Raw genomic sequence first — 24,610 nt, 5'->3', positions numbered from 1 at the left:
TTAGAAAACTAAATCTACTTTCCTTTCTTCCTGAACAACAGAAATTGGGAACACACCATTTTTGTCCACATAATCCAAAGAAAGAAAAGATTTTTGTGTAGTGTGTCACCAGAACAAGTTGAACCACACAGTAACATAGAACTACAGAAAACCTGCGTGAATAAAAGAACTAAACGAGTTAACTTCCGTATTTAATCACGAGCATGATTATGTGGTCAAGGCTTCAAACTAATAGGACTATAAAAAGAAGAATTTGCATTAATTTTAAGTCCGTGCTCATGAAGACAGAACTTGTATTTCTACAGCTTGTTTCACAGTGTGACACCACCTCAAAGTGTGTTACAGTCAATGGAATCCAGATGAAATGTTTTCAGTGAGTACTGGAAAACAGCCAATTTGCACACAGCAAGGTCCCACAGATCACAATGAAATAAATAACCAGATAGAATTGTTTTCAATTGTTTAGGAATAAATTCCATCAGATCTCTGTTCCCTTGTTCAGTTAGTGTAGTGCTGTCTTGGATTGAATGTACACTTTTCTGGATTGGGGAATGAGCCCAAGAGCTGTGGAAATTATAGGTAAGAATGTTACTTAAAGTAATAACTAGCAGGACACAGCTCACCTCCTCCATTGATGAAAGAGCAGTAAGTCTTGCTATCAGCACTACATGAGAATCAGGTAGTAAGAGGCTGCCAGCCATCATTGTCTGATACTCATCCAGTGCTGGCAGTGCTAGTGCTTACTGTAAGCCTCAGACTCCCACTTAGCCTCCTTTCTGTAAATCCTTCCTTTTGCTGTGTGTCTGCTTCTACACCTAAAATTATATCATTTATTAATCTCACGGGCTCTCATTCTAGAAAGTCATAGAAAAGTGGTTGTGAGATGGAATATATTCTATGATCCTCCAGAATTTGTGTTGATACTCTACAGTATGTCAGCAGAACAAATGGGTTCTCTAGAACAGTTTGCCTTAAGCAACATTACTGAAATCAGGTTACCTGGAATGAATTTAATCAATCTCTAGTGCCACTGCACTGGTGCAGATATGGCTTGTTAAATTTGCATAAGCAATTTCAGTAATTATTTACAGAAGTTCCTTTTGATATTTTCCTTATCCACCTCAATCTTTTGTTGTCAGATAAAATATTTAAAACTTTGGGGTGAATTTGGTCTGTCTAATTTCTTCGCATTTGCAACAAGTCTTGCCACCGTCCGAGTGAATAAGTTCTCTCTCAAGTTCCCCCTAAATATTTCACCTTTCACCTTTAACCCATGACTTCTAGTTCTAGTCTCACCCAATTTATGTGAAACTCTGATTGCATTCAACCTATCTATACCCACTTCCCCCACCTCTATGAAACCTCCCCTCATTCTGCTACGGTCCAGGGGATGAACTCCTGTCATTCAGGCCCTCAAGTACTTTGCAAGTTCAGAATTCTTCATTACCCTAGGCTGTTGATTTGGCTTGCTACAGTATTGTGATACCTTTGAACAAGAGAATCACACTGCCCCATTTTAATTTAACAAGTGAATATTTAAGAAATGTCATTTAAAAGTGTGATTGTCATAAGATGTGTGCCACAATTGAGACTATTCTTACCAAACTTTCAAAGTCAGTAACCTGCCACAACAACCAGTCTTCGTTTAGTGTATACAATGCCTTCCCACTGATTGCATCCACTGGACCCAGGCTAATCCGTTGTTTGATTGCAGATACCAGCTTAAATAACGGCTCTCCAACAGATTCCTTCAAATAGAAAAGAACCAACTCTCATGAAATAAGAAAGGCGTGTCAGTAATTGTGTGAAACTAAGATATTAACAGAAAGAAATACCTGCAACGTTTTTGTGCCTTTCACAAGATCAAGATATCCCAAAGCACTTTCCAACCACAAGTAATTTCTTAAAATGTATTCTTTGACGTAATGTAGAAAGCACAAAGAAGTCAATAGAGTGTTAGAAGTGACTTGATAGAGATGTACAAGATGATAGAAGGCACAGATTGAGTGGATAGCTAGAGACATTTTCGAGGGTGGAAATGATTAGTACCAGGGGCTTAATTTTAAGGTGATTGGAGGAAAGTATGGGGGGGGGGGTGCAGTCAGAGGTATTTTTTAACACGTAGAATGTGCTGCCAAGTGTGGTGGTAGAGACAGGTACATTAGGGGCATTTAAGAAGCTTTTGGATGATAGGAAAATGGAGGGTTATGTCGGAGGGAAAGGTTAGATTGATCTTAGAGTAAGGTAAAAGGTCACCATAACATTATGGACCACAATGTTCTGTACTAAATATGGTGAAGCATGTTAATGCAAAGTGATATGGAAAATGCTAGTAAGAACTACGTAACTACTGTAATTTCAGTTTATGCTACTTTTCAGCACAGTGCATGTATACACGTTTTGCTATGACAATAATGTGGGTGCTCCTTACCCTCAGAAAGCCGTACATGCAAAGGGACACCCAGTTTGTTAGGAGCTTCTCAACAACTGTCTCTGTCCGGCGTAATAGCAGCTTTGGTTGCGCAGTGGATCCATCCATCAAGTCTTTGAGGAGTTGATCAAGCACATGCGTTAGGTGAACTAAGTTACTGTGAAATGCAATAGTGAGAAACGAAGCAAACCGACACCTGTTGACATTAAATAATTGGCTTTTTAGAAAGGTATCCAGAAACTCAGATAATAATGCATATACAGTGTTCTAATGGCTAACTTTTTCTTGAGTTCCAACATATAGGTGGACTTTGCTTCAATAAGAAACATGGTAAGCAATCGACTTAAACTTGGCTTGCTCTCCGTTGTTTAGGGAAGAAAGGTTATCTAATTGAGTGCCCTTTAGTTTTAGTCTGACTGGGCCTGGGAAAAAGACTGTTCTTTCTAAGACCCTTGTAATTTTATAAACCTCTGAAAGGTCTTTCCTCAGCCTTCTGCATTCCAATGATAATAAATCTAACTTTCCAATCTTTCCTTATTACTACGGCCCTCCATTCTAGACAACATCTTGATGAATCTCTTCTTCACTCGCTCCGCTGCTACCATATCTTTCCAGTAGTGTGGTGATCAGAAAAGGGTGCAATATTGCAAATTCAGCCTAGCTGCAACATGATGTTCTAACTTTTATGCTCATTGCCCTGGCCGAGGAAGTTAAGCATACCAAATGTCTCCTTCACTATCCTATCTACCTGCGTCATATTTTCAAGGAGCTATGGACTTCCATCCTAAAGACTCTCTGTACATCAATAGAACATAAAATATTACAGCACAGTACAGGCCCTTCAGCCCACTATGTTGTGCTGACCTCTGAGATCCATCTAATCCTTCCCTCCTACATTGCCCCCCATTTTCCTATCATTCATGTGCCAATGTTCATAAGGTCCCTGTCATTTACTCTGTCTTGTCTGTATTTAACTTTTCTAGAGTCATAAAGTCATAGAACACTACAGTACAGAAACAGGCCTTTCATCCATCTCATCCATGCCAAACTATTATTCTGCCTACTCCATCGGTCTGCACCCAGACCATAGCCCTCCATAACCGTTCCCCTCCCCCCCCCCCATTCATGTACCTATCCAAATTTCTCTTAACTGTTGAAATCAAACCCACAAGCATGACTTCAGCTGGCAGCTCGTCCCCCACTGTCACCACCATCTGAGTGAAAACGTTCCCTCTCAGGTTCCCTTAAACATTTCACACTTCACCTTTCACCCTTAACCCATGACTTGAGGCCTAATTTGGAGTATTGAGCGTAGATCAGGTCATCTACCTACAGGAAAGATATCAATAAGATTGAAAGATTGCAGAGAAAATTTACAAGGATGTTGCCAGGACCAGAAGACCTGAGTTATCGGGAAAGGTTGAATGGGTTAGGATTTTATTCTGGAGCATAGCAGAATGAGGGGAGATTTGATAGAGGTATACAAAATAATAAGGGTGTAGATAGAGTCAATGCAAGCAGACTTTTTCCACTGAGGTTGAGTGAATTCAGTATTTCAAGACGTTAAAGTTGAATTTGGTAGCCCCCATTCTTCCAAACACCCACATGAATCTAGCTGCCTACAGAGAAGAAACTGACAATTGGATGAGTACATTCCAATGGAAAATTCAGTTCTGTTCCAATGAAATGTTTACAATTTCAGATTAACTTATGCTGATAATATCAGTCAATGAAATACAGCTGGGTAATTAATGCAAGCCTAAGAGTTTTAAATAAAAGATTGACAAAGGCATTGTCGAAAACTAACCGGTCTTTAATGGTGAAATCCTTCTGTTGCTCAAGAATGTGTATTAAGGTCACAAGAAACTGCTTATTGTTCAGGAAGCTGTACAAGGCATTAAATCCTTCCTTCAAGCTGTTTCTTTGCTCTGTCTGCTCAAGTGAAACATGAATATGAAGCAGATTGTGATCATAAGATTTTGTTTTCAAACTCTTTAAGCTTATCTTATTTTGTATGATATTATACAAAAGGAAAATTATAAAATATCTTCATGAAAATACATGGATATCCAAAACAAAAGGAAAGAGAAAAGAAAATCCATTTGTACACATACATAAACCGAATATACTCCAACTGGTTGTGAATTATGATTTAGACGTTTGAAAGCAATGAATCTAAAAGCTGATGCAGAACAGCAGATTCTGATATAGAATACAAGATCCAGATTCGTGATATTAGTGGAGAACTATTTCCTATTTGCAAGTGCTGTTCTCATCTATATACAGCTAGAGCCTGCCTATCTATAATATGCATGGAACATATAAATTAGGGACAAAGACCTTCGGCACTGGTTTTCTTTCAGCAACATACCTGTTGCCATGGTTGCTTTGGGGCATCAGGAGTGGACTAGGCAGGGGCCAGTCCAGGAGTCATTGTGCAGATGTGTGTTCATTCTTACATCAAATAACAATATTATTTAATAGGCCTGCATCAAGGTATTTCTGGGAGATCTGTGAATGGGCAAAGATATGGATCTCAGCACCAACATTAAGCTCATGTTCTGCCCTATAACCATCATTTCAGCTGTACTTGGACCACATACACTGGACTCTTTAAGGCATTCCTCCAAGAGGACTATAACCTTATCGTGGTTTGGAGGCTTGCATGCCTCAATGACCCAGAGAGCTACATTGGCTGGAGTCAAGGCTTTGTGCTTTGACTCTTGGTAGGATCACCCATGCCGAACAAATCAAAGGGTAGAGGCCAGACTGAGAGTGGTCCACCAGTCCTCCAGGTTCCGGAGTTCAGCTCAGGGCTAACAACCCTGGCTAGTCAAAAAAAAATTGATACAGAAACAACAATGAAGAATCCTGTATCTGTGTGTGACAGTCTTCCTGAGTCTCCACATGGGATTTGCAAGACTGACAGCAGTGAAACCCGAGAGGAAGCTACTGGCATGATGAAAGAAGCACCTGAACATCACCAATTTCAAGACAAAAATGTGCTTTTGGACCATGTCATCACTCCACACCATAAGCTCCCAGAAGATCCTTCATGTTTTCTGGCTGGGACTGGTTGCCAACCACACCCTACTCCTTCAGTGTCTCCTCCTGGGAGGACAGGGCAACAATCATCATGAGGAAACGTTGCTGAACAAGCAACTTCCTGAACTAATCACCCATCTGCCCCCTTAATGAGGAAACATTGGAGATGGCTTGGACACGTGATGAGGCAAGGGTCTGGCTCCATCATCTGGACAGCACTTTTTTGGATCCCTGAGGGGTGGAGGAAAAGCGGGAGATCAAAGATAACTTGGTGCCGTGCCACGGAGGCAGAGGTGGGGGCCCTGAAGCACAATAGAGGACAGATAGAGATGGGGGACTTCCACTGCTGCCCTAAATGCCAGTGGTGTAATAGGCAGCAACCTTGAGGCACTGGAGAGATACCATCAACTCTACCTCCATAAGGTTTTCCAAATCTACTGACAGGATATATGAAACAATGTAAGGATCCTCTCCCAGCCATTAAAGTCCTTATTATGCTTGGCCAGCCTAGTGAGTATGTCGCATTGCTCACATGCCTGACATGAGACTACTAAAACAGACATTTTCTTTAGAACTCTGCTATGCAAGGGAATACTAGGTGGAATGTGGAACTAAATAGGCTGCTTAACAACGTGTAACATTCCTAAAAATCATGGGAATTGGGAGAAAGAAGAAAGAAATTCGGAGCGGGAGTGTGAAGGAAGCCTTTTTTGAATTTTTCGTTTTTTTTTCCATCGGTGTCGAGAGAGGAAGGACTGCGCAGGCGTGTGACGTCGGGGAGTGAAACAAGGGAGATTTAAAAGGAATACAACCTTATATAGCAGGCAGCGTAGTTTGCGGGCTGCGGAGTGAGCTGGGAGCAGAGTGAAGACTTAAGGGCTTTAGCTAAACGGGCTTAGACGGAAACGGGCTAGGCGAAGAGGGTTTGGTTTTTCTTTTTTTTTCACTGTTATTTGAGGAGAGGGGGAAGTATGAGTGTGAGGGCAGCTTGTTGTTCTCAGCGCCGGATGTGGGAGGTCGTGGAGTCTCCCAGCCTCCCAGACATCCACATCTGCACCAGGTGAGTCGAGATGCAGCTCCTAATTGACTGCGTTAGGAAACTGGAGCTGCAGCTCGATGACCTTCGTCTTATCAGGGAGAGTGAGGAGTTGATGGAGAGAAGTTACAGGCAGGTGGTCATACTGGGGTCACGGAAGGCAGACATGTGGGTCAAGGTTGGGGAGGTGGAATAGGAAGAATCGGGTAATAGAGAGTACCCCCGTGGCTGTGGCTGTGCCCCTTGACAATTAGTACTCCTGTTTGAGTACTGTTGGGGGGGACAGCTTACCTGGGGGAAGCAACACTGGCCGTGCCTCCGGCCCAGAGTCTGGCCCTGTAGCTCAGAAGGATAGGGAACGGAACAGGAAGGCAATAGAAATAGGGACTCAATAGTTAGGGGGTCAGATAGGCGATTCTGTGGACGCAGTCCAGAGACCCGGATGGTAGTTTGCCTCCCTGGTGCCAGGGTCCAGGATGTTTCTGATTGTGTCCAAGAGATCCTGAAGTGGGAGGGTGAGGAGCCAGAGGTCGTGGTACATATAGGTACCAATGACATAGGTTGGAAAAGGGGAGGGGTCTTGAAAGAAGAATATAGGGAGTTGAGAAAAAGGACGACAAAGGTAGCAATCTCAGGATTACTGCCTGTGCTACGCAACAGTGAGAGTAAGAATGCAATGAGATGTAGGATAAGTGCATGGCTGAGAGATTGGAGCAAGGGGCAAGGATTCAGATTTTTGGATCATTGGGACCACTATTGGCACAGGCGTGACCTGTACAAAGGGGACGGGTTACACTTGAATCCTAGGGGGACCAATATCCTGGCGGGGAGATTTGCGAGGGCTACTGAGGTGACTTTAAACTAGAATGGTTGGGGGAAGGGAATCAAATTAAGGAGACTAGGAGAAGGGAGGTTGATGTAGGGGAAAAAGAAGAAAAAGATAAAGTTGTTTGCTCAATTAAGGATAAACAGAGAGTAAGAGGTGGAGAGTTTCTTAAATGCATCTATTTTAATGCTAGGAGCATTCTAAGAAAGGTGGATGAGCTTAGAGCATGGATTGATACCCTGAAATATGCTGACTAGTGAAACATGGTTGCAGGAGGGGTGTGATTGGCAACTAAATATTCCAGGATTTCGTTGCTTCAGGTGTGATAGAATAGGAGGGGCAAGAGGGGGAGGTTTTGCATTGCTTGTCAGAGATTATATAACAGCGGTGCTCTGGCAGGATAGATTAGTGGACTCGTCTAGGGAGGCTATTTGGGTGGAACTGAGGAATAGGAAGGGTGTTGTGACGCTTATGGGGGTGTATTATAGACCACCCAGTGGGGACCGAGAACTGGAGGAGCAAATTTGTAAGGAGATAGCAGATGTTTGTAGTAAGCACAGGGTTGTGATTGTGGGAGATTTTAATTTTCCACGCATAGACTGGGAAGCCCATTCTGTAAAAGGGCTGGATGGTTTGGGGTTTGTAAAATGTGTGCAGGATAGTTTTTTGCAGCAATACGTAGAGGTACCAACTAGCGAAGGGGCAGTGTTGGATCTCCTGTTAGGGAATGAGACAGGGCAGGTGACAGAGGTATTTGTTGGGGAGCACTTCGGGTCCAGTGATCACAATGCCATTAGTTTCAGTGTAAGTATGGAGAAGGATAGGACTGGACCTAGGGTTGAGATTTTTGATTGGAGTAAGGTAACTTTGAGGAGATGTGAAAGGATTTAGAAGGAGTGGATTGGGAAAATTTGTTTTATGGGAAGGATGTAACAGAGAAATGGAGGTCATTTAAAGGTGAAATTTTGAGGGTTCAGGATCTTTATGTTCCTGTTAGGTTGAAAGGAAATGTTAAAAGTTTGAGAGAGCCATGGTTTTCAAGAGATATTAGAAACTTGTTTCAGAAAAAGAGAGGGATCTTCAATAAATATAGGCAGCTTGGAGTTAATGAGGTACTCGAGGAATATAAAGAATGAAAAAAGAATCTTAAGAAAGAAATTAGAAAAGCTAAAAGGTAATATGAGGCTGCTTTGGAAAGTAAGGTGAAAATAAACCCAAAGGGTTTCTACAGTTATGTTAGTGGCAAAAGGATAGTGAGGGATAAAATTGGTCCCTTGGAGAATCAAAGTGGACGGCTATGAGCGGAGCCAAAAGAGATGAGGGAGATTTTGAACAATTTCTTTTCTTCGGTATTCACTAAGGAGAAGGATATTGAATTGTGTAAGGTAAAGGAAACAAGTAGGGTAGTTATGGAAAGTATGACAATTAAAGAAGAGGAAGTTCTGGCACACTTAAGGAATGTAAAAGTGGATAAGTCTCCAGGTACAGACAAGATATTCCCTAGGACCTTGAGGGAAGTTAGTGTAGAAATAGCAGGGGTTCTGACAGAAATATTTCAAATGTCATTGGAAACAAGGATGGTGCCGGAGGATTGGGGTATTGCTCATGTGGTTCCATTGTTTAAAAAGGTTTTCTAAGAGTAAACCTGGCAATTGTCGGCCTGTGAGTTTGACGTCAGTGGTGGGTAAATTGATGGAAAGTATTCTTAGAGATGGTATATATAATTATCTGGATAGACAGGGTCTGATTAGGAACAGTCAACATGGATTTGTGCGTGGAAGGTCATGTTTGACAAATCTTATTGAATTTTTTGATGAGGTTACTAGGAAAGTTGATGAGGGTAAGGCGGTGGATGTTGTCTATATGGACTTCAGTAAGGCCTTTGACAAGGTTCCACACAAAAGGTTAGTTAGGAAGGTTCAATCGTTAGGCATTAATATGGAAGTAGTAAAATAGATTCAGCAGTGGCTAGTTGGGAGACGTCAGAGAGTAGTGGTGGATAACTGTGTGTCAGATTGGAGGACGATGTGTAGGGATCTGTACTGGGTCCAATGTTGTTTGTACTATATATTAATGATCTGGACGATGGGGTGGTAAATTGGATTAGTAAGTACGCAGATGATACTAAGATAGGTGGAGCTGTAGATGATGAGGTAGGTTTTCAAAACTTGCAGAGAGATTTAGGACAGTTAGAAGAGTGGGCTGCAAGATGGCAGATGGAGTTTAATGCTGAAAAATGTGAGGTGCTACATTTTGGTAGGACTAATCAAAATAGGACATACATGGTAAATGGTAGGGCATTAAAGAATGCCGTAGAACAGAGGGATCTAGGAATAATGGTGCATAGATCTCTGAAGATGGAATCACATGTGGATAGGGTGGTGAAGAAAGCTTTTGGATTGCTGGCCTTTATTAATCAGAGCATTGAGTATAGGAGTTGGGATGTAATGTTGAATTTGTATAAGGTGTTGGTAAGGCCAAATCTGGAGTATTGTGTCACCAAATTATAGGAAAGATGTAAATAAAATTGAGAAAGTACAGAGGAGGTTTACTAAAATGTTGCCTGGATTTCATCTCCTAAGTTACAGAGAAAGGTTGAACATGTTAGGTCTTTATTCTTTGGAGCGTAGAAGGTTGAGGGGGGACTTGATAGAGGTGTTTAAAATTATGAGGGGGATTGATAGAGTTGACGTGGTTAGACTTTCTCCATTGAGAGTGGGGAAGATTCAAACAAGAGGACATGGGTTGAGAGTTAGAGGACAAAAGTTTAGGGGTAACATGAGGGGGAACTTCTTTACTCAAAGAGTGGTAGCTGTGTGGAAAGAGCTTCCAGCAGAAATGGCTGAGGCAGGTTCGATGTTGTTGTTTAAAGTTAAATTGGATAGATATATGGACAGGAAAGGAATGGAGGGTTATGGGCTGAGTGCAGGTCGGTGGGACTAGGATAGGGTAAGAGTTCGGCATGGACTAGAAGGGCCGAGATGGCCTGTATCCGTGCTGTAATTGTTATATGGTTATATATGGAATCTGTAACCCATGACCACTCCAAATGGAGAAGGAGCATTCGGGATGGCATAAAGAAACTTAAGTTCATTCATCAGGTTATACAGAATGTAAACAGTGGAAGAAGCAAGCAACTTCCTGAACTAATCACCCACCTGGCCCTTCAAGCATCTCTTGGTAAAGTCTGTGAATCACACATTGGCCTCATCAGCATCATTTTATGGCACAAAGAACAGGAGCAGCTTATCCATACAGCAATAATTTTAGGCCGTGATTTCACAAAGCAACAAATGCTAATATACATAAAGTTTACCTGAGGTGTTGTGTTGATAAGATCTTTGACAAACTTTATTTCATTATGCTCACTTGCCGACTGGAAATATATAAAAAAATGGACAAAATACCTTAAGATTGAGGTACATTAACATAACAAAATATCATGGACTGAAAGGGTTTTGCTGTTGTCTAGTTAATACAACACTTTTGGAGAGATAAAGTTATAAATGTTACCTCAGGGAAGAATGTTCTTATAGCAAAATGTTTATAATCCAAGAACGGGATACTATTATAATCATTTATCAGGTACACATCTGATCCCTCAGTCTGAAGTTCAATGAAACCTTAAAAAAAAAACAAACATTTCAACATGTCTACAACATACTCTGTCAATGAAGGAATTTTTACCCATATTATTTTTATATTTTAAATTATTTCCCCTAAAAATAAACAATTTGTCTCCAGCCCCACCAATATTTCATCTTAAACATCATTAGATTATGCTTTAATCTGCTTCAATACTTTAGAACCTCACTATTAATGTTACCCAGAGATTATCTTCCTCCTTAGAGTACCGTCTGCATAGCATTATACTGCCTCAAATATAAGAGAAAACATAACCTCTCCAACATAAATTCTGAAAGGTTTTTCACACATTTTATCTCTCCTTGATCTTTGCGTTTGCTCAAGATGTTTTCATAAGCAGTTGTCTGTAAGCCAGAGAATAGATAAAAATCTATAAACCAGCCACAGCCTTCCAATACAGCAGCTGAAACCGCAGGCAAAGTTCTTATTTAAATATTGATAAGGGGCTGCTTAAGGAACTTGCATTTTGGCTGATACTGGGGTTTGAAGATCATGACTGAATTTCACTCTCAAGTGAAGAAGACTCCCAAGTTTGGACTTCTATTGTAACAGTATGTCCTTAGATGAGAAGCTGAAAGTCAAGGGCTCTCATTTTGAGATAACGCTTCAGGCAAATCACTTGACTTCTATGTACCAGCAACCCCTGTGAATGTGATTATGTTGCTGGCTCAGAGCAAGCCAGTAATTTCACTTACAAAAGACTTAACACCTGTTTTGTATCTGTATCAGGGATGTCAGAAACACCTAATTCCCAGAGTAATGTCTAAAATATTTCTATTCTTGGAACGTGGACAACATATTTTCCCATCATATTCAAAGATTTCCATAGATCCGAGTAGCATCCAGAATGGAATTGATAAAAATAGAATGGTAAAAGACTCAAATATACTGTATTACATTTATTATCACAGACTGTGTAATGCTTTACTTTAATTTATTGTCGCCAAACAATTGATACTAGAGCAAACAATCATCACAGCGATATTTGATTCTGTGCTTCGCGCTCCCTGGAGTACAAATCAATAGTAAACAGTAAAAACTTAAATTATAAATCATAAATAGAAAATAGAAAAATGGAAAGTAAGGTAGTGTAAAAAAACGAGAGGCAGGTCCAGATATTTGGAGGGTACGGCCCAGATCCAGGTCAGGATCTGTTCAGCAGTCTTATCACAGTTGAAAAGAAGCTGTTCCCAAATCTGGCCATATGAGTCTTCAAGCTCCTGAACCTTCTCCCGGAGGGAAGAGGGACGAAAAGTGTGTTGGCTGGGTGGGTCGTGTCCTTGATTATCCTGGCAGCACTGCTCTGACAGCGTGCGGTGTTAAGTGAGTCCAAGGACGGAAGATTGGTTTGTGTGATATGCTGTGCTGTGTTCACGATCTTCTGCAGCTTCTTCCGGTCTTGGACAGGACAACTTCCATACCAGGTTGTGATGCACCCTAGAAGAATGCTTTCTACGGTGCATCTATAAAAATTAGTGAGGGCTTTAGAGGATAGGCCAAATTTCTTTAGCTTTCTCAGGAAGTAAAGGCACTGGTGGGCCTTCTTGGCAGTGGACTCTGCTTGGTTGGACCAAGTCAGGTCATTTGTGATATTGACCACACAGAACTTAAAGCTTTTGACCTGTTCCACTTGCGCACCACTGATGTAAATTGGGTCGTGCGGTTCGCTACTCCTTCTGAAGTCAACAACCATTTCCTTCGTCTTGCTGATGTTGAGGGATAGGTTATTGTCTTTGCACCATGCCACCAGGTTCTTAATTTCCTCTCTGTACTCAAACTCATCATTACCCGAGATACAGCCTACAATTGTGGTGACATCAGCAAACTTATATATTGAGTTCGATGGAAACTTGGCTACACAATCATGAGTGTACAGTGAGTACAGCAGGGGGCTGAGTACACAGCCTTGTGGGGCACTGGTGCTCAGAGTGATTGTAGAGGAGAGCTTGTCCCCTATTTTGCTAAATATGTTTGCTAACTTAATGCTAAATATAATATTAAAGTGTTAAGCATTAAACATTTGCCAGTACCTTCTCGAATCTGAGACCTGAATTGATTTTCCAAAAGCTCCATTTGGGCTTCTAATTTCTGTGAGAACTGCTTGTTTTTCCGATGAGATGCATAATAATAAACTAAAGAAAAGAAATAATTTGAACAACTATGAATCAAAGAAAACTACGTAAATCAAATAAAAACAGCAACAGCAGGAGCTATCCCAAAACCAGGAGTTTCATAGTTCTCTATTCAAGATGTTGACTGATTTGTGGCACAAAGAATTGATCTAGATAAAGCAAAGCTCTATTTTTCACAAATAATAAACTATAGAACAGAATTTAGCATAGTAAAACCAGATTTCTTTTCACAATTCTTTACCTATGAAAAGCTTTTTTAAAAATACATCTAATGCTGCTGTCTTTCTGCTGAATTCCCCTACATCTAAAAACAAAAACAACTGCATATACATGAATGTGAAACAAAACTAGAAACTGCTGGAAGAACTCACCTAGTCAAGCAGCATCTGTGGAAAGAGAAACCAGTTAATACTTCAGGCTGAAAGTCCTTCATCAGAACTGTAACGTTAACTGGTTTCTCTTTGCACAGACGACTGGCTGAGTTCACCCAGAATTTGTATTTTTATTTCCTGTTCATTGAATCTTATTATGGATATTTATTTCATCCCATGTCATTCTGTGAATCTAATTTTTGACCAACTAAAATAACACACACCCTATCAATAAATAATTCCCAAATCCTTAATTGCAAAATCACTGTGCATTTATAGACAGTACCCATTTCCTTCTCCCTATTCACCAATTTGTTGTTAAACCCTCAATCCATCCATCCAGTTTCTTTCCATCATTCAGTTCAGCTCATCCATCCTTCTGTCCATTTGTCCATTTCACCCTCATTTCCATCCCTACCTCTTTCCCTTTACACCATATCTTGCCAATAGAAGAGGCAGAGAGAGAAGACAATAACGGGGAGAGCACCAAAAGAAATCAGTTATTCAACAGAAATGCTTTAATTATTTAAAATTGCACATTAAATACTTACTGGCAATGAAAAGCACCAACATAGTAAGTATCACAGCTAATGCGATGTAAGGAATTTTGCTGACAGATGCATTAATTACATGATCAATGTATTCTCCATATCTCACCTAAGTAGAAAACGTAACTGTAACATGTTTATAGAAAACAAGACCAGATGTAAACTAAGGATAACATCAAGGGTTGCACCACTCAATTCACAATAATCTAAGTTCTTTCCACGGGGTTCACAGTTCAGAATATTTCAGGATTCTCAGAAATTCGGAAAGTCACAGGGTTTTACTCTAGAATTTAGAATGGTGCAGAATTCTTTCCCACATCTTAGACCAAGGTTACAGAAGTGTAGAATTATTCCTTGAAATGATTATTTATTTCCCAGAGTTGGGTAATGCAAGATTCTTTTCCAGGACTTCAAATAAAATGCATAATATTTAGAAAGATCTATAATGACACAATAATCTATAATCTCCCCTGATTTATTTAATGTGTACAGTGAAACAATATTACAAAAAATAAGAGACATCTTGGGAATCAAAGTGGGGGTTGAAAACATCATTAATTTCAGATATGCAGATGACACTGTGTTAATTGCAAGTACAGAGGAAGAACTACAAAATTTAATCGATGTAATTGTTGAAGCAAGTGCAAAAATGGGTCTATCTATCAATTGCAAACAGACAGAATGTATGGTGATATCCAGAAAGAAGGAGAATCCTATCTGCAGGCTGAGAATAAACGGTGAAGACGTAAAACAAGTACAGAACTTTTGCTACTAGGGTGACATCAGATGGCAGGTGCGACATGGACATCAAAAGATGAACAGGGATGGCAAAAGACACCTTTATGAGAATGAACAGTATACTAACCAATACTAAACTAGATGTGACAACCCACCTCAGAGTACTGAAATGTTATGTTTATCCAGTTATATTATATGGCTCAGAATGTTGGACAATATCTAGGAACATGAGGAAACGAATTGTAGCAGCAGAGATGTGGTTTTTGAGGAGGATGCAAAGAATATCATGGACGAAACGAATATCTAATGAGGATGTCATGAACAGAGTAAACACAAAAAGAGAAATAATGAATGAGATCATGAAAAGGCAACGTAACTTCATTGGACATGTGATTAGGAAAGAGGAATTAGAATGCACGGTAACTATGGGAAAGATTGAAGGGAAGAAAGCAAGAGGAAGACAAAGACAAATGATGATGGAGACAGCAGCCGGAGAACTGGAAATGAATACCAATGAATTGATCCACTTGACCTGAAGCAGGAGTGGGTGGGCCATGGCAGTCAAAGCTGAAACTGGGCATGGCACCTGATGGTGATGATAATGATAATGACACAAGGTTCTTTTCTCTCCTCTGGAAAGTTGATGAAGGCCGAGACCCTTCATCAGGACTCACTTTACAGTACTGATGAAGGGCCTCGGCCTGAAATGTCGGCTGTACTCTTTTCCATAGGCACTGCCTGGCCTGCTGAGTTCCTCCAGCAACTTGTGTGTGTTAATTGAATTTCCAGCATCTGCAGATTTTCTCTTGTCCGCCCAGTAACCTGCCTATTTAACCTTAGCCTAATCACAAAACAATGACCAATTAACCTACCCACAGATGTCCTCTTTGTCTTGATTCTGTGGGAGGAAACCGAAGCACCCGGAGGAAATACACACACTTATGGCAAAGACATACAACTTTCTTACAGAGGATGCCCGAAGTGCAGGCATTCAAAGGAAAGAACAGGGTTGATTATCATTGGTCTACCTGGGATGATGTTCATCCTCTAGTCTCATTCTTCATTTTCACTCGAGCATTCAAGTACTAAATTATTGCACAATGGTTTAGGGGATTGAGAGTAACATACAGCTATGTCCAGAGAAATCCTGAAACAAAAAACTAGATGCTGGAAATCTGAAATAAAGCAGCAAATGCTGGAATTGCTGGGCAGGCCAAGCAGAACAAATATTTCAGGTCAGTATCTTTCCATCAAATTCAGAGGTGAGAGCATCACTTCTGTTATGTTAGATACTCTCTTCCCACTCTTGTACTTTCTGTCCTCGAGACAAAACCCATAAAACCATTGCCGTTTCTCAATTTTATTTATCTATGTGCTCATATTATTTCTCTTGTTCTGTATGGCTCAAAACTCCTATCAGCTTTCTTTCCATTATTTTTGATTTAAAGCACAATTAACATTAAATAGCCTTTGTATCTGAACACAAAATATATATGTATATATTTACAAAATAGACCCCTCAATATTACAACGAGGTAATGCAGAATACACCACATGGCCCATAATGTCTGCACCAGCTCTTTGCAAAGCTTTATAATTTCTCTGTCATTTCACTTTTTATGCCTTAAATTCTTCTTTTCAAAAAGAAATCATGTTCCTTTTGAAAGTTAGCATCCACTCTTCCACAACTGTAACCACAACTCATTGAATTAAAATATTCTAAACCTCTAACAAGCCCCAGTTCTTTTGGCAGTTAATTTAAGTCTGTGTACTTTTCTTATTCAACTTTGTGGCACTGGAAGCACTTTTTTCTTATCTATCTTTAAATTTTCATACAATTTTGAATATTCATATTGATCTCCTTTGCATTGGGAAGAACAATCCCAGATTGACTAATCACTCCCTTCCCTTTCTTACATTCATTCTGGTAAATCTTCTCTTCAGGGGCTTACATCCCTGCTAAAGTATACTGCAACAAATTGATCTCAGTGTTAAAATAAGGCAGAAACACCTAACCTGTGAGCATACCTCTATTCTTGAGAATGAAGGGTCCGATGTGTTTAATACACATTTTATTTTATCTTCCGTCACATCCTTAATTTCACATTCTAATGGATCAGCCTCATCCCTGGGAACATATATCTTAAGTTCACTTTTGGAAAGTTGTAATTTATCTTCCTTTCGCTGTAAGATCAATAATTTAAATGAAGAAATAGGTTAGAGAGAATCTCAAAATAAGTGAGCAATGGAGTTTAGTATGTGAAGAAATGAAATACATTTTACCATCACAGTTATCAGGAGTTGGTTCTCATTGACAGTTGTTGTAAAGTTGTAAAATTTAGGGTTCTCTTGGTACGTTAGACAGACTTGCTGCTCAGGTCCAGGGATGAAAAAATATACTGAATGGTTCCCTGCAGCCCCAGTTTTGATAGGTGGTGATTCACAGGTCCAGTTCCCATTATCAGCTGAACAATTCTATCCAAAAACAGACAACATTAATATGTGGAACAAATGGAGTTCTCCTATAAATTACATTGTAACTTCATGATCTAAAGAATGAGTCATCACCCAGGAACAAGATGGCTCGGTCAATGAAAACAAAATGAACTCACAATCCAAGATTTACGATCTACAGTTATCTTCATCTCTTTAAGCACATCTACATTTTTGCCTCTTATCTTCATTCTTCGGCCTCCACTGTAATAAAAAGAAATGAGAAATCAAGATTTCAACAACAGATAAATATTAATAGAGAATGGTGAGGTGTTCCCATACATTGTGAAAATGAGGTGTGGCATTGGGATTTTCCTGTATAGGTCAGTTTGATATTTGAAAATGGCTTCTTCTTGTGTAGTGTCTGACATTTGATGTGAGATTCCCCTGTGTAACATAAAATTCCCCTATTTGACATAGAACATTAGAGTATTGTAATTCATCTTTTGATGATTATAGCCTTCTGTCTAATATTTAACAATGGGATACTCCTGAACAGATTAGTGTAACGTTTGCTTTTGTCTTAATTCTGTCAAGAATATAATAACAATGAACAGAAATTTTCAATAAATAAACACCTCAGATTCATTTATTTATCATATGTACATTGAAACATACAGTGAAATGCATTGTTTGCACTAACAACCAAAACAACCTAAGGATGTGTTGGAGGTAGCCCGCAAGTGTCATCACACATTCTGGCGCCAACACTGCATGCAGATCATGTTCAGCAGAACAACACAATCAGCAAAAATAAACCAACAATACCAGCAAAACAAGCTCCTTTTCTCCCACTTACCCACCTACCCACTCACACACACAGACAGGTCTCCAACTCCAGTACAGACTACTTCTGGGGCTACCTGGCTCGGACTCTCTCATTTGTCGACATTAGGTGTCTGACTTCCAGACATGCCAAACCAAAGGGTTCAATCATCAGGCCTTGACTTCAGGACTTGCTGACTTCAGTCTTTGACCTTTGGAAAAGACCTTTGGTATCAACCCCAGAATTTGCCAATCACAAGGCTTTGAACTTTGGACTCGCACAGACTTCTGACCCTGAGACATGTCAACTTTGTGGGGGGCGGGGGGTGACCGGTCTTCGTGCCTCCTGCTCACACGGACTTCTGATCCAGGACTCGCCAACTTGAGTGGGCCACTAACCCTTGTCCACAGAACCTGCTGACCTTGGTCATTGACCACAGAGATCTATAACCCACGTCTCAGTGGTTGTCAACTAGACATCCGTCCACAGGCATCACTGGATTTCTACCATCCCTTACTTCTAACTCCCCTCATCCCCATCCCTAAACCTTAACTTGTCCCCTAACTCCCTGCACTGCCCCCAAAACCATGCTTACATACTTAAAAACCAACTAACTCTGGGCCATGACCTCAACAGATGAAGCATTAAGGAAATCCAAATTAAATCACTGAACAGAACTGCCTGTATGTGAAATAATCAAAGCTCACAAATGTTCCAGCTAATTACTTTTTTCTTCTTTGCACTGTAAAGATCCAGAAAGATTTGTAGTCAGGTGTTAGGGCATCAAATAGCTTCTGTAATTGAAGCTTATTCTGTTGCTCAATGTTGGATATATTTAAACAGAATTAGGCTTGAACTCTGTCTGCTTGTGCATTAGATTTAAATACTGATGAATATATCAGCTTTAATATATCCTAAACAATGACAGCCAGGAGCACCTTCACCACTCAATCATTAAAGAGGGCAGCCCACCACTATCTTATCCATGGCAATAGAATGAGCAAAAAAAAACTTAGACCCCAGGTTTGCATCAAGGAGCTGTTTCAAGCAACTGAGCTGCTCTCAGGTGAATTCAGCGTCAGATGTTGGGGGGAAAGGTGAGAAGATCACCTTCCTCCTCCTCTTCAACTTCCACTGGGAAAGTGGAAGACCAATGTCTGCAAGTTCCAGTCTGAATCCAAGTCTATTAGAGGCTAGAGAGCTAAGACGATGACCTGTCCTGGTGTAAGAGGACAACATATCTGCACGGATGAGCGGGAAGGAGGATCGGGGCTTGTTTTGCTGTTGTTGTTTTCTTGCATGATGTGTTCCAGTCTATTGTGTTCTGTGTTCTGCCGAACACTCTGGGCGTGTTATGTTGGTGCTGGAAAGTGTGGGCAACACATGCAAGTTGCCCAGACAGATCTTTGGGTGAGTTGGTTGTTCAAACAAATGATGCATTTCACACTACGTTTTGATATATATGTGACAAGTAAACTTGAATCTTGCATCTACACAGGTTGGATGACTTCATGAAGGTAGTCATTAGAATCTGGAACTCAGACAGCTCAGTCTGGTGCTTCCTTCTTTTGTTTCAGGTCAAGAAAGCCATAAAACCCTACACCTGCTCCTCAACCCTATTTGCACTGAACTGCTTATCACCAGTGTTTCTGCTTGACCACCATGTGAGATAACATTGTTAATCATTCTTTCTTTGCAGTCAGTCTGCCCCCTCATTCTTTCTGTCATGTGCCCTCTCCTCAGTAATTACTTTTGCCTCCTCAAATCTGGCAACCTTCTGCCCCATCTCCAAACTCCCTTTACCACCAAGGTCCATGGAGAAATTGTCACTTTCCAAATCCATACCCTTGCCACAATACTAAAATGGAGTTAATCAAAATCACCAATAACATGTTTGTGATTGTGCTGACCAGTGATCAATTCCTCCTCACTTTCTCAAGATGTCTGTGTGTTTTTGTTCCCCCATCTCAGAGAAGGATTTGAAACAACTGATAATGTACTATCGCCAGTGCCGTCACTTGTTCATGTTGCTGCCATACGTACCGAAGCCAGGATACTGTTGGGTGAATGCTTGTAACATGGATGTTGGTGACATACTCCAGTAAAGCAGTTCTGTTAGCACTACAGTCCTTTTCAGAGTCATACAACAAACACACAGTTTTTTTGCCGTGGATTGCCTCAGGTAATATACATTTCACCAGCGTGCTATTCTCAATTATGCAATTGTTTGATCTGGAAGAGGAAATGTCAATATAAAGCAAAGCTATTTTATCATGTCAAATTCATCATTTTTTAAAAACATTTTGTGCTTGACAGGAGAAAAATCTGCATATCTAGGACTAAGAATAATTTTTTTTCAGCAGATTAAGCAAACTACTGAAATTGCTGGAAATACTCAAAACAGAGCAGTTCACATTTTAGGTGTGGACCCTGTGTCAGAACATGACCCAGAAGTTGCCTACGTGTGGTGACATGGTAGTCTAATGGTTAGCACAATTGCTTTACAGCACCAGTAGTCAGTGATGGGGTTCAATTCCTGCCACTGTCTTTAAGGATACTTCCTCCCTCACCAACATTCAGGGCCCCAGACAGTCCTTCCAGGTGAGGCGACACTTCACCTGTGAGTCAGCTGGGGTGATATACTGCGACGGTGCTCCCGGTGCGGCCTTCTGTATATTGGTGAGACCCGATGCAGACTGGGAGATCATTTCGCTGAACACCTACGCTCTGTCTGCCAGAGAAAGCAGGATCGCCCAGTGGCCACACATTTTAATTCCATGTTCCATTCCCATTCTGATATGTCTATCCACGGCCTCCTCTACTGTCAAGATGAAGCCACACTCAGGTTGGAGGAACAACACCTTATATTCTGTCTGGGTAGCCTCCAACCTGATGGCATGAACATTGACTTCTCCAACTTCTGTTAATGCCCCTCCTCCCCTTCTTACCCCATCCCTTATTTATCTGTCCATCTATCTATTTATGTATTTATTTATTATTTTTTCCTTTTTTTTCTCTCTCTTTCCCTCTCACAATTACTCCTTGCCTGCTCTCCGCCTTCCTCTGGTGCTTCCCTCCCCGTTCTCCCTAGGCCTCCCTTCCCATGATTCTCCCCCTTCTCCAGCCTCGTATCCCATTTGCCAATCAACTTTCCAGCTTTTAGCTTCATCCCTCGCCCTCCTGTCTTCTCCTATCATTTCGGATCTCACCATTCCCCTCCCACTTTTGAATCTCTTATTATCTCTTCTTTCAGTTAGTCCTGACAAAAGATCTTGGCCCGAAACGTCGACTGTGCTTCTTCCTATAGATGCTGTCTGGCCTGCTGCGTTCCACCAGCATTTTGTGTGTGTTACTTGAATTTCCAGCATCTGCAAATTTCCTCGTGTTTGCGTCTTTAAGAAGTTTGTACATTCTGTTCATGACCGCATGGGTTTCCCCCAGGGTGCTCCAGATTCCTCCAACATTCTAGAGATGTTGCGGTTAGGTCAGTGAGTTGTGGGCATGCTACCTTGGCACCAGAGGTGGGCAACACTTGTGAGTTGCCCATCACACTCCTCGCTGATTTGATTTAATGCAAATGATTCATTTAATTGTTTATTTTGATGTACATGACAAATAAAACTAACTGTTTTATCTTTAAATGTTGGAAGATCTATAATAACTAAAAGTGAAATAAAGTGACGATTTCCAATAATGAAAGGTTCACAATGGACAAATAAATACCTCTTTTAAGCTTTAAATCTTTAAATCTACTTTAATGAACGGCATAATCATAATTCATTACACATATCTGATTACCTGAACTTTGTTTAATCATGCTATATTTGTTAAAATCTTGACAAGTTCACCCCATTCAGAAAGATTCACTGTGTTATTTATAGCCTGTGAATAATTTCACTTACTTGTATGCAATATTATCAGCCATCCCATTGACATAAAGGGTAGCACTTAGTCCAACATTGAGATTTGACCCAATAATGCTCAATGTGCTTTTTCCAAATGGACCCACACGGTCTGGATTTATATATGTAACAATTGTTTCCTATCAAAAGAAGAATTTTTTAAAATTACCATCTTAGATGCCATAGTTTAAGAGAATGAGCTATAACAAAATGAAAGTCAGAACTCAGTGAATAACCAAAAAATATAGACTAAAACAGATCAGAAAAAAATCTATATGACTGATGACCAGTTGTTAACATAGGTGAGAACTGGGTTGATCATGTAAATTTTAAAGTGGAAGTGGACAAAGAAATAAGAGGGGCAAAGAGAGAGCATGGGAAAAAATGGAATGAACTAAAAATATTCCACAGGCTTGTCAACAGGAGAAGGATGGTAGGAAAGAAATGGAGCCATCTAGGCTCTTGAACAATGGTTTCCCATCCCAATAATCACAAGAAAAATAAACATAGAGTTATGGAAAACTCAGAAATAGTTAAAATAGTTTGCCTCCCACATAATGAAACCTTATATAAAACAAAAAATCCTAGAAATATTTAATCAGGCATACAGCTTATATGGAAAGAGAAAGGGTTAAATTTTCAGGTTGATGACCCTGCATACAAACATAGAAACATAGAAAATAGGTGCAGGAGTAGGCCATTTGGCCCTTCGAGCCTGCACCGCCATTCAGTACGATCATGGCTGATCATCCAACTCAGAACCCTGTACCTGCCTTCTCTCCATACCCCCTGATCCCTTTAGCCACAAGGGCCATATCTATCTCCCTCTTAAATATAGCCAATGAACTGGCCTCAACTGTTTCCTGTGACAGAGAATTCCACAGATTCACCACTCTCTGTGTGAAGAAGTTTTTCCTCATCTCAGTCCTAAAAGGCTTCCCCTTTATCCTCAAACTGTGACCCCTCATTCTGGACTTCCCCAACATCGGGAACAATCTTCCTACATCTAGCCTGTCCAATCCCTTTAGAATTTTATACGTTTCAATAAGATTCCCCCTCAATCTTCTAAATTCCAGAGAGTATAAGCCTAGCCGATCCAGTCTTTCATCATATGAAAGTCCTGCCATCCCAGGAATCAATCTGGTGAATCTTCTCTGTACTCCCTCTATGGCAAAGATGTCTTTCCTCAGATTAGGGGACCAAAACTGCACACAATACTCCAGGTGTGGTCTCACCACGGCCTTGTACAACTGCAGTAGTACCTCCCTACTCCTGTACTCCAATCCTCTTGCTATGAATGCCAGAAAGAAGAGTCCTATTGAAATATTAATCTTGTTTCTGTCTCCACAAATATTGCTTGATCTGCAAAGTATTTTCAAGCATCTCTATTTCATTTCCAATATCTAGTATTTTGCCTTGGGATAACTGAAATCTGTAGTTATTTCACTTCATCTGTAAACATGGTGTCATTCTCTGAACAACAAAATGCAAGATCTAGTTGAATGTTTTAGTTGCACAATTCAAATATTAGCTATCAATAAAAACCAATATTCTTTACCGTGCAATTCCTTTCTGGTGTACAGAAAACACAGTTTGGCTTCTGGACATCACAACTGTAGACTGTTAAAACGAAAATTAACATTAGGAATGTGAAAATGCAGTTAAAGAAAGATAAAGTTTCAGCAGTAAGGGTTAAGATGCAAAATCTACTATAAAGGTATATTTCTATTTTAACAGAATCTAACAAGTTTCAAGTTCAAGGTTATTGATGTCATTGACATACACACACAGTATAATTGCCATGAAAAATTGCTTTCTGCAGCACAGCTAAACACAACAGAATAAGGACAAACAAGTTGTTTGTCCTTATTCTGGCCCTGTGCTCAGAAGGGTAGGAAAAGGAAGAAGCCAGCAGTAATAGGGGACTCTATAGTTAGGGGGTCGGACAGGTGATTCAGTGGATGCAGGAAAGAAACACGGATGGTAGTTTGCCTCCCAGGTACCAGGGTCCGGGATGTTTCTGATGGTGTCCACGATATCCTGAAGTGGGAAGGTGAACAGCCAGAGGTCGTGGTACATATTGATACCGACATAGGTAGGAAAAGGGAGGAGGTCCTGAAAACAGACTACAGGCAATTAGGAAGGAAGTTGAGAAGCAGGACCACAAAGGTAGTAATCTTGGGATTACTGCCTGTGCCACGTGACAGTGAGTATAGGAATAGAATGAGGTGGAGAATAAATATGTGACTGAGGGATTGGAGCAGGGAGCAGTGATTCAGATTTCTGGATCACTGGGACCACATTTGGGGCAGTTGTGACCTGTACAAAAAGTACTTGAGTCCGAGGGGGACCAATATCCTGGCAGGGAGGTTTGCTAAGGGTATTGGGGAGAGTTTAAGCTAGAATTGCTGGGGGGTGGGAACCGAACTGAAGAGATGGAGGAAGGTGCGGTTTGCTCACATATGGAGAAAATTTGGAGACAGTGTGAGAGAGAGGATAGGCAGGTAATAGAGAAGGGACACTCAGACTGATGGTTTGAGATGTGTCTATTTTAATGCAAGGAGTATATTGAACAAAGTGGATGAGCTTAGAGCATGGATCAGTACTTGGTGCTATGATGTCGCGGCCATATCAGAGACTTGGATGGCTCTGGGGCAGGAATGGTTACTTAGAGTGC

General features: G+C 40.6%; 1 protein-coding gene across 1 annotated transcript in view; it reads right to left on the bottom strand.

Moving 5' to 3' along the window:
- Positions 1 to 24,610, bottom strand: part of plxnc1 (plexin C1) — a 343,692-nt gene that overhangs the window by 38,074 nt on the left and 281,008 nt on the right. The window contains exons 12-24 of the mRNA XM_072241163.1: positions 23,492 to 23,553; positions 21,934 to 22,073; positions 20,075 to 20,263; positions 17,385 to 17,469; positions 17,056 to 17,247; positions 16,801 to 16,956; positions 14,038 to 14,143; positions 13,014 to 13,115; positions 10,852 to 10,961; positions 10,655 to 10,714; positions 4,239 to 4,363; positions 2,432 to 2,627; positions 1,602 to 1,748 (exon numbers count right to left, since the gene is read on the bottom strand). Of these exons, the coding sequence (XP_072097264.1) occupies positions 1,602 to 1,748; positions 2,432 to 2,627; positions 4,239 to 4,363; positions 10,655 to 10,714; positions 10,852 to 10,961; positions 13,014 to 13,115; positions 14,038 to 14,143; positions 16,801 to 16,956; positions 17,056 to 17,247; positions 17,385 to 17,469; positions 20,075 to 20,263; positions 21,934 to 22,073; positions 23,492 to 23,553 (1,670 nt within the window). The remainder of the gene's footprint in view (positions 1 to 1,601; positions 1,749 to 2,431; positions 2,628 to 4,238; positions 4,364 to 10,654; positions 10,715 to 10,851; positions 10,962 to 13,013; positions 13,116 to 14,037; positions 14,144 to 16,800; positions 16,957 to 17,055; positions 17,248 to 17,384; positions 17,470 to 20,074; positions 20,264 to 21,933; positions 22,074 to 23,491; positions 23,554 to 24,610) is intronic.

This window comes from Mobula birostris, chromosome 23 (genome assembly GCF_030028105.1).
Source record: "Mobula birostris isolate sMobBir1 chromosome 23, sMobBir1.hap1, whole genome shotgun sequence".
NCBI classification, from domain to species: Eukaryota; Metazoa; Chordata; class Chondrichthyes; order Myliobatiformes; family Myliobatidae; genus Mobula; species Mobula birostris.
Note: the sequence above shows the minus strand (reverse complement) of the source record. Positions and strands in the feature narration are given on the sequence as shown.